Consider the following 9090-nt stretch of genomic DNA (forward strand, 5'->3'; position numbering starts at 1 on the left):
AGCCTGGCATAACTGAACTCCCATGCCTTGGCTGCTGCCTACCTCTTCTCCAGTCACATCAACCACCTCTCCTGCTGAAGGCACCCTCCACTCTGGCCTTAATAAATACTTTCAAGGCACCTCAAATTCCTTGGCTTCTCAACCTGCTGCTGATCCCTTCATACATGAACTGTCCCCAGTTGTCTTACCTGATTAGCACCTAGTCTTTCAAAAAAAAATTGTTTATTGACCACTCATTACACGGGATGACCAAGTGGGATTTATTCCAGGAATGTGAGGTTGGGTCAACATACCAAAATCAACCAATGAAATATCCCATAGAAATAGAACAAAGGGGGGAAAACACATAGTCATCCCAATAGATGCAGAAAAAAAAGCATTTAAGAAATTGCAACACCCTTTCATGAAAAAAGAAATTCTCAAAAAAATTAGGAATATAATGGAACTTTCTCAACTTGATAAAGGGCATTTATGAAAACACAGCTAATGCCATACCTAGTAGCGAAAGACCAAAAGGTTTCTCCCTGAGATCAGGAAAAAGTCAAGGATATCTGCCTCATCACTTCTATTCAACATTGAACTGGAAGTTCTAACTGGACCAATCAGACAAGAAAAAGAAATAAAAGTCCTCCACATTCAAAAGGAAGACGTGAAACTGTCTCCATTTGCAAAATATATGATGTGTGTGCGTGTGTGTGTGTGTGTGTGTGTATGTATATATTATATAGAATCCACCATGCACACAAGAAAACTATTTGAGCTAACAAATGAGCGTAGCAAGTTTTCAGGTTACAAGGTCAATATGCAAAAGTCAGCTGACTCTCTATACACTAGCAATGAACAGTCTGAAAATGAAACTAAGAAAATAATTCCAATTACTATGGAATCAAAAAGAAAAAACACTTACGAATAAATTTAACAAAAGATTGCAGAACTTATACTCTGAAACCTACAAACATGCCTGAAAAATAGTAAAGAAGACTGAAATAAATGGAAAACCATCCCGTGTCCATGGATTGGAAGACTTAATATCGTTAAGTAGGCAATACTCTTCAAATTGATGTACATATACGATGCAGTGACCATCAGAATCCCAGATGGTTTCTTTATAAAAACTAACAAGCCGATTCTAAAATACACATGGGAAAGCAAGGGACCGGAACTCGCCAAAACCACTGAGAGTCATAGTAATAAGACCGTGGGATATTGGCATGAAATTAACTCACAGCGAATCACAGAAATGTAAGCTAAAACTATTCAAGTCTTAGAAGGAAACAGGTATAAATTTTCATGTTCTTGGATCAGGCAATGGTTTCTTAAACATGATGCCCAAAACACAATAATGAGGGGGAAGAAAATAGCTCAGCTTTTGTGCATCAAAAGACACTATTAGGGTGGTTCAATGGTAACTCAGTGGCAGAATTCTCGCCTGCCATGCTGGAGACCCGGGTACGATTCCCAGAGCCTGTGTATGCAAAAAAAAAAGGAGAGAGAGACACTATTAAGAAAAAGACAACCACAGAACTGGAAGACATATTTGCCAATCATAACGTCAGTATCCTGAATATATTAGGGAACTCTCACAAACCTATGAGGAAAAGGTGCACAATCTGACTAAAAAGGAGGCCAAGGATTTAAACAGACATTTGTCCAATGAAGAAGTGCAGGTGGCCAAAAGCCCTTGGAGAAGATGGTCAATGCCACTGGTCATTAGGGAAATGCAAACCCAAACGACGATGAGAATGAGATACCACTTCACAACAGTTAGGACGGTTATGATAATAATAATTTGAAAATAAAAACAGAAAAACAACACAACAAATGAAAAGTAACAAGCATTGGCGAAGATGTGGAAAAGTTGGAACCTCCGTCTGTTGCCGGTGGCAATGTAAAATGGTGCGGCCACTGTGGAGAAAACAGCTTGGCAGGTTCTCAAGAAGAAAGAAAAAGAATTACCCCATGACCAGGTAAGTCCACCCCTAGGTTTATACCCCTAGAGAACTGAAATCAGGGGCTCAGGCAATTGAGCCCCAAGCCAGTGTTCAAGGCAGCATTGGGCACAAAGGCAAAAGGCAGGGATGACTTTAATTTCCATCAACTGGTGGTTGGCACTCTAGTTTGCCAGCTGCCAGAATGCAATATACCAGAAATGGAACGGCTTTTTTAAAAGGGGAATTTACTAAGTTGCACATTTACAGCTCTAAGGCCGTGAAAATGTCCCAATTAAAGCAAGTCTATAAAAATGTCGAATTTAAGGCACCAACAAGAGGTTACCTTCACTCAAGAGAGGCCGACGACGGTCAGGGTTTCTCTCTCAACTGGAGAGGCACATGGCGAACATGACAATGCTAGCCTTCTCTCCAGGCTTCTTGTTTCCTGAAGCTCTCCCGGGCCGTATTCCTTCTTCATCTCCAAAGGTCTCTGGTTGCATAGGCTCTGGCTCTTGTCATTCTGCATTGGCTCTGTCATGGCTCTCTGAAAAAGGGACTCTCTCCAAAATGCTTCCTCTTTTAAAGGACTCCAGTAAACTAATCAAGACGTACCTGGAAAGGGTGGAGGCACATCTCCCTCTAATCCAAGTTTAATACCCACAATTGCGTGAGTCGCATCTCTGTGGAGATAACCTATCAAGTTTCCAGCCAACAGTACTAAGCAGGGATTAAAAGAAAGGCTGCCTCCACAAGAAGGGATTAGGACTAAAACATGGCTCTTCTAGGGTGCATAAATCCTTTCAAATCGGCACAGATGGCTGGAGACAATCAAACCCTCCCATATAATGGAATATTATCTGGTCATAAAAAGCACAAAGTCCTGCTAACTTGTATGGCACGGTCAAACCTCAGAAGCATTCTGGTCAGCGCAAGAAGGCAGACACAGGGCGGGCCGCGGTGGCTCAGCGGGCAAAGTGCTTGCCTGCTATGCCGGAGGACCTCGGTTCGATTCCCGGCCCCAGCCCATGTAACAAAAACGGAGAAACAGAATACAATAAAAACAAGAAAATGTTTAAAAATGTTTCCCTTTCTTCCTTCCTTCCTTCCTTCTATCCTTCCTTCCTTCTCTCTGTCTTTCCTTTAAAAAAAAAAAAAAAAAAAAAAAAAAAAAAAAAGAAGGCAGACACAAAGGGGCACAGGTGCTGAGATTCCATCTCTGTGAACGTGACATGGGGAACAGGCCCATCCCGACAGACAGCTGGGAGGGTATTGCCCAGGACTTGCTCAGTGGCAAGGGTGGGTGCTTGATGGGGACTGCAGGAGTGCGGCCTGCTCAGTGGGAAGAAGTCTGTGCTGACGGGGCCTGCTGAGTGGGAATGCGTCTGCGCCTCACGGGGCCTGCTCAGTCAGAAGCGGTCTGTGCCTGACCGAGACTGCTCAGTGGGAAGGGGTCTCCTCAGTAGGAAGGGGCCTGCGGCAGTGGGGCCTGCTCAGCGGGAAGGGGTCTGTGCCTGATGTGGCCTGCTCGGTGGGAAGGGGTCTGTGTTGATGGGGCCTGCTCAGAGGGAAGGGGTCTGTGCTGACGGGGCCTGCTCAGGGGGGGTCTGCAGGAGTGGGGCCTGCTCAGTGGGAAGGGGTCTGTGCTGATGGGACCTGCTCAGTGAGAAGGAGTCTGCGGGAGTGGGGCCTGCTCAGAGGGGGGGGGGGGTCTGTGGGAGTGGGACCTGCTCAATGGGAAGGAGTCTGCGGCAGTGGGGCCTGCTGATTTGGGAAGAGATTTGTGTTGATTGGATCTGCTCAGTGGGATGCGGTCTGCAGGACCGGGGCCTGCTTAGTGGGATGGGGTCTCCAGGTTGGGGCCTGCTCAGTCGGAAGCAGTCTGCGCCTGACCAAGACTGCTCAGTAGGAAGGGGTTTCCTCAGTAGGAAGGGGCCTGCGGCAGTGGAGCCTGTTTAGTGGGAAGGGGTCTGTGCTGATGGGACTTGCTCAGTTGGAAGGGATCTGCGGGAGTGGGGCCTGCTCAGCGGGCGGGGTTCTGCGGGAGTGGGGCAGCTCAGTGGAAAGGGGTCTGTGCTGATGGGGCCTGCTCAGCGGGAGGGGGTCTGCGGGAGTGGGGCCTGCTTAGTGGGAAGGGGCGTGTACTTCACTGGGCCTGCTTAGTGGGAAGGTGTCTTCGGGTGAGGAGTCTGCTCATTGGAAAGGGGCCTGATGCAGTAGAGCCTGCTCAGAGGGCAGGGGTTGCCAGGGCTGGGGTCTGCTCAGTGGGAATGGGTCTGCACCAAACAGGGCCTGCTTAGTGGGAAGGGGTCTTCGGGTGAGGGGCCTGCTCACTGGGAAGGGGTCTGCTCAGTGGGAATGGGTCTGCACCGAACAGGGCCTGCTTAGTGGGAAGGGGTCTTCAGGTGAGGGACCTGCTCACTGGGAAGGGGTCTGCACCTAATGGGGCCTGCTTAGTGGGAAGGGGTCTGTGCTGACCAGGCCTGCTTAGTGGGAAGGTGTCTTCGGGTGAGAGTCTGCTCATTGGAAAGGGGCCTGATGCAGTAGAGCCTGCTCGGACGGCAGGGGTTGCCAGGGCTGGGGTCTGCTCAGTGGGAATGGGTCTGCACCAAACAGGGCCTGCTTAGTGGGAAGGGGTCTTCGGGTGAGGGGCCTGCTCACTGGGAAGGGGTCTGCTCAGTGGGAATGGGTCTGCACCGAACAGGGCCTGCTTAGTGGGCAGGTGAGGGACCTGCTCACTGGAAGGGGTCTGCACCTAATGGGGCCTGCTTAGTGGGAAGGGGTCTGTGCTGACCAGGCCTGCTCAGTGGGAAGGGGTCTGAGGCGGTGGAGCCTGCTCAGTGTGAAGGGGTCGCCAGGGGTGGGGTCTGCTTAGTGGGAATGGGTCTGCACCTAACAGCGCCTGCTCGGTGAGAAGGGGTCTCCACCTAACAGGGCCTGCTGTGGGAAGGGGTCTGCACTGACCGAGACTGCCCCGTGGGAAGGGGTCTGCGCCTGATGGGGTCACGGAAGTGCCTTGCAGCTCGGTCCTCCCGATGGGCCCCGCGAAACGAGCCAACGCCACCGAACGGTCACTCTATGAGGGTACCACGGTTCCCGTCCAGCGGAGGGTGGGCGCTTCCTCCAGCAGAGGGTCCAGCCCTGTGCACCCAGGTTCCCAAGGTCAGCGGGAAGCCCGGGCCTCAGCACAGCCAATCGGAGAGCCATGACATCACGCGGTCTCCGGGTTCGGAAAGAGTGCTGGGTGGCCAATGGGAGGCTGGCCCCGCGCGTCCTAGGATACGTCCCGAGTGCTTGGCAGCGTTGGAGCCGGGCCGTTGGCAGCAGCCAGAGCCGGGACGTTGCAGCAGCCGCAGCACAGCCGCAGTCCCGTCGGGGAGCTCACCATGCCGGGGCAGAGGAGCAGTGGAGGGTCATCGCGTCGTCGTAAGCGACGGAACCGCTCTCGCACCGCCCGAGCCGAACTGACCTTCTCCGTGAGCCTCGTGGAGCACCAGCTACGGGAAGGCCACTACGCCCAGCGCCTCAGCTCATCGGCGCCCGTCTACCTGGCTGCCATCATCGAGTATCTGACCGCCAAGATCCTGGAGCTGGCGGGCAACGAGGCGCGCCACAGCCGCACAAGGCGCATCACCCCGGGACTGGTGGACATGGCCGTGCATAACAACGCTCTGCTCAGTGGTCTCTTTGGGACCACCACCATCTCCCAGGTGGCTCCGGCCCAGAAGTAGCTGCCCACGCCTGCTGGGACCCGACCGGAGCAGAGCGCCCACTAGCCACAAGCCCACCCTCAGCCGGGGTGGAGGGCCCAGCCCTCCCCTCCCCTCCGCTCCCCTCCCGCACCCCACCCGCACCCCGAATTTCCCGCCAAGTAAAGTTTCTGAATCCATTTTTGGACGTGTTTCGGGCTCTTTCTGGGGGTGCGCCGGGGGCAGTGGGAGGGACAGGAGGTGCGGGTCCGGGCGGTGTCTTGGAAGCCGCGGTGTCAGGGGGAGCAGGTGCTCATGGGGACAGTGCAGGGGCTGGCACTGGGGGGGCCGGGCCCCGGGGGGGTGCGGGCCCTGGGGGTGAGGGCCCTGGGGGGGCCGGGCCCTGGGGGTGCGGGTCCTGGGGGTGCGGGCCCTGGGGGGCCGGGCCCTGGGGGTGCAGGCCCGGGGGGTGCGGGCCCTGGGGGTGAGGGTCCTGGGGGTGCAGGCCCTGGGGGTGCGGGCCCTGGGGGTGCAGGCCCCGGGGGTGCTGGCCCTGGGGGTGAGGGCCCTGGGGGTGCAGGCCCTGGGGGTGCGGGCCCTGGGGGTGAGGGTCCTGGGGGTGCGGGCCCTGGGGGTGCGGGCCCTGGGGGTGCAGGCCCTGGGGGTGCCGGCCTGGGGTAGGCGGGGCCGGCCTGGCGCGGCATACACTAGACCCACTCCCTCCTTGGCTCCGAGGAGGCCAAGGCCTGGGGGCTTCCGGGGCCCGGTCATGGGGGTCCTGGAGGTGGGGCTGAAGACCCTGACCGAGGCGTCGAAGGTTTTATTCTGAGCAGGGAAAGTCCGGCGGCACCACGGGGTGGGCGTGGATACGGGGCGTGGCGGCCGGCAGGAACCTCAACGGGGACGATAAGGAAACGGGCAGAGAAGGAACCGTGGCCGTGCACGATGCGGCATCGCCAGTGTCCTCTGGGGTCGTGCTAACTGGGAGATGCCCGGAGCACCCGTACCAACCGGGTCAAAGCGCCGTTACCTAGCGACAGCTCCAGGCCCTGCAGCCCGCCATTTGCATTTCCCGACAGCAATGGATCCGAGAACTTCTGGGAGCTTTGCCACTGTCCAGAAACATTAATTCGCGTGTGTATCTCTAGTCTAGCCAGGCCCCTACCCAGCACTACATAATTGCATATGTGGCCACTCTCCCTTGGCCCGCCTTCCAGGCCCTGCAGCCCCTCCATTTGCATTCCACGACGGCAAGGGTTTCCAAATGCAAGGGTTTCCGAATGCAAGGGTTTCCGCGCTGCTCGCTCGCTCGCGCTCCTGCTCGCGCTCGCGCTCCTGCTCGCGCTCGCGCTCCTGCTCGCGCTCGCGCTCCTGCTCGCGCTCGCGCTCCTGCTCGCGCTCGCGCTCCTGCTCGCGCTCGCGCTCCTGCTCGCCGCCAAGGGGCGGGGCGCGGTGGGGAAGCGCGGGGTCGCGACGCAGCGTAACGCAGAGCACGTCCCAGCGAGCCAGCGTCTTCTTCGCCGTGACGTCACCGCGCCGGAAGCGCCCAGGCGCTGAAGATGGCGGCTGCCGGGGTCGGCATGGGTGGCGGTGCAGGTCTGGGCCCCGATGCCGGGGATTTCCTGGCTCGGTACCGGCTGGTGTCGAACAAGCTGAAGAAGCGCTTCCTGAGAAAGCCGAACGTGGCGGAGGCCGCGGAGCAGTTCGGACAGCTGGGCCGCGAGCTTCGCGCCCAGGAGTGCCTCCCGTATGCGGCCTGGTGCCAGCTGGCGGTGGCGCGCTGTCAGCAGGCGCTGTTCCATGGGCCCGGGGAAGCGCTGGCCCTCACCGAGGCCGCGCGCCTCTTCCTGCTTCAGGAGCGCGATGCGCGCCAGCGCCTGGCCTGCCCCGCTGCGTACGGGGAGCCGCTGCAGGCCGCCGCCAGCGCCTTGGGCGCCGCCGTGCGCCTGCACCTCGAGCTGGGCCAGCCGGCCGCCGCCGCCGCCCTCTGTCTCGAGCTCGCCGCCGCCCTGCGCGACTTGGGCCAGCCGGCCGCCGCCGCCGGACACTTCCAGCGAGCGCCCAGCTCCAGTTGCCCCAGCTGCCTCTAGCCGCGCTGCAGGCGCTCGGCGACGCTGCCTCCTGCCAGCTGCTGGCCCGCGACTACAACGGGGCCTTGGCGGTCTTTACGCACATGCAGCGCCTCGCGCGGGAGCACGGCTACCACCCGGTGGCGCCGGCGCCGCCGCTACAGCCTCCGGGACCGCAGCCCGCACCCGGCGCGGCGCCCTCGCTGCCGTCCCTGCTGGCTCCGAATGCCGCTACCGTAGCGCCTGCCTCCGTGGCGCTAGGCGCCTTCTCCGACGTGCTGGTGCGCTGCGAGGTGTCGCGCGTGCTGCTTCTGCTCCTCCTGCAACCGCCGCCCGCCAAACTGCTGCCCGAGCATGCCCACACCTTGGAGAAGTACTCCTGGGAGGCTTTTGACAGCCACGGGCAGGAGGGCAGTGGCCAGCTTCCCGAGGAGCTCTTTCTGCTGCTCCAGTCTCTAGTCATGGCAACGCACGAAAAGGACACGGAAGCCATCAAGTCGCTGCAGGTGGAGATGTGGCCGCTATTGAGTGCTGAGCAGAACCACCTCCTTCACCTCATTCTGCAAGAAACCATCTCCCCTTCTGGACAGGGGATCTGATCAGTCACATCAACCATTCTGCAAGAAACCATCTCCCCTTCTGGACAGGGGATCTGATCAGTCACATTAACCAAATAACTTTTTTCCTGTTATCAAACCTCGTGCATGCACCTTTGCTGTTGGGGGAAAATAAAAGATGTGTATCCCCATTCTACATTTACGTTAGTCCTGTGAGTCGCCGTAGGAGTAAGGGCCCGTACCCCAAATGCTTATTTCCAGAATAGTAGGAGAGGAAAAAAAAATTTTTTTTTAATTGGAACAGAATGGAGGTAGAGGGGGACATGGCTCTTCCAAAAAACTTTGCAGCTAAAAACGAGAATCCCTTTTATCCGGTTCCTCTTCATCCTCCACCCAGCTCACCCCTGCCCGTCTCTGTTTTATAGTGGGTGTTTTACTTTGCATAACTTTGTTAACTACTTAGGCTATATGGTTTTATCGCGACTCTGATTGCTTAGTCTATTTCTGTGTCTTTGCGATCACCAAGTTTCTCCTTTGTTTCATTCTCCCCTTACATGTATTCACAGAAATAACTTTATTCCTTACAACTTTGTTGCTGTTACAACTCTAAATCCATCATAATATTATTCGGATACTCTTGTGGTTTAAATTTGCCTCCTCAATAGAATGTGAATATCTTTATGAACTTTTCAATAGGCAAAAACAGAACCAGATAGTTCTGTTTCAACTCCAAGATGTATTCATTTGAAGTTTACAATCTACTTGGTATGTGTGCTATGCCAGGCAAAGACTCTACAGAGAGAAAGATGTAGTTCTTCCTCTAATAGCTGCAGTGCAATAGTTCTAA

The 9090-nt window shown here is 56.0% G+C and overlaps 2 protein-coding genes across 2 annotated transcripts; both read left to right on the forward strand.

Annotated features, from left to right (window-relative positions):
- The first annotated feature begins 4852 nt into the window (after positions 1-4852).
- Positions 4853-5830, forward strand: LOC143673164 (histone H2A-Bbd type 2/3-like). Its single transcript, XM_077147501.1, has one exon. It carries the CDS (start codon positions 5315-5317, stop codon positions 5657-5659), a length of 345 nt encoding a protein of 114 aa, XP_077003616.1. The 5' UTR covers positions 4853-5314; the 3' UTR covers positions 5660-5830.
- A 1292-nt stretch (positions 5831-7122) lies between these two features.
- Positions 7123-8439, forward strand: LOC143673166 (40-kDa huntingtin-associated protein-like). Its single transcript, XM_077147502.1, is given in 2 exon segments — positions 7123-7672; positions 7675-8439. Coding segments are annotated over 2 exon segments (1107 nt in total). The 5' UTR covers positions 7123-7176; the 3' UTR covers positions 8286-8439.
- The last annotated feature ends 651 nt before the right edge of the window (positions 8440-9090 follow it).

Source organism: Tamandua tetradactyla, unplaced genomic scaffold, assembly GCF_023851605.1.
Source record: "Tamandua tetradactyla isolate mTamTet1 unplaced genomic scaffold, mTamTet1.pri scaffold_161_ctg1, whole genome shotgun sequence".
Taxonomy (NCBI): Eukaryota; Metazoa; Chordata; class Mammalia; order Pilosa; family Myrmecophagidae; genus Tamandua; species Tamandua tetradactyla.

What these genes read in the sequence shown, in the direction of transcription:
- LOC143673164 (XM_077147501.1), top strand. Translation starts at nt 5,315, where the DNA reads ATGCCGGGGCAGAGGAGCAGTGGAGGGTCATCGCGTCGTCGTAAGCGA.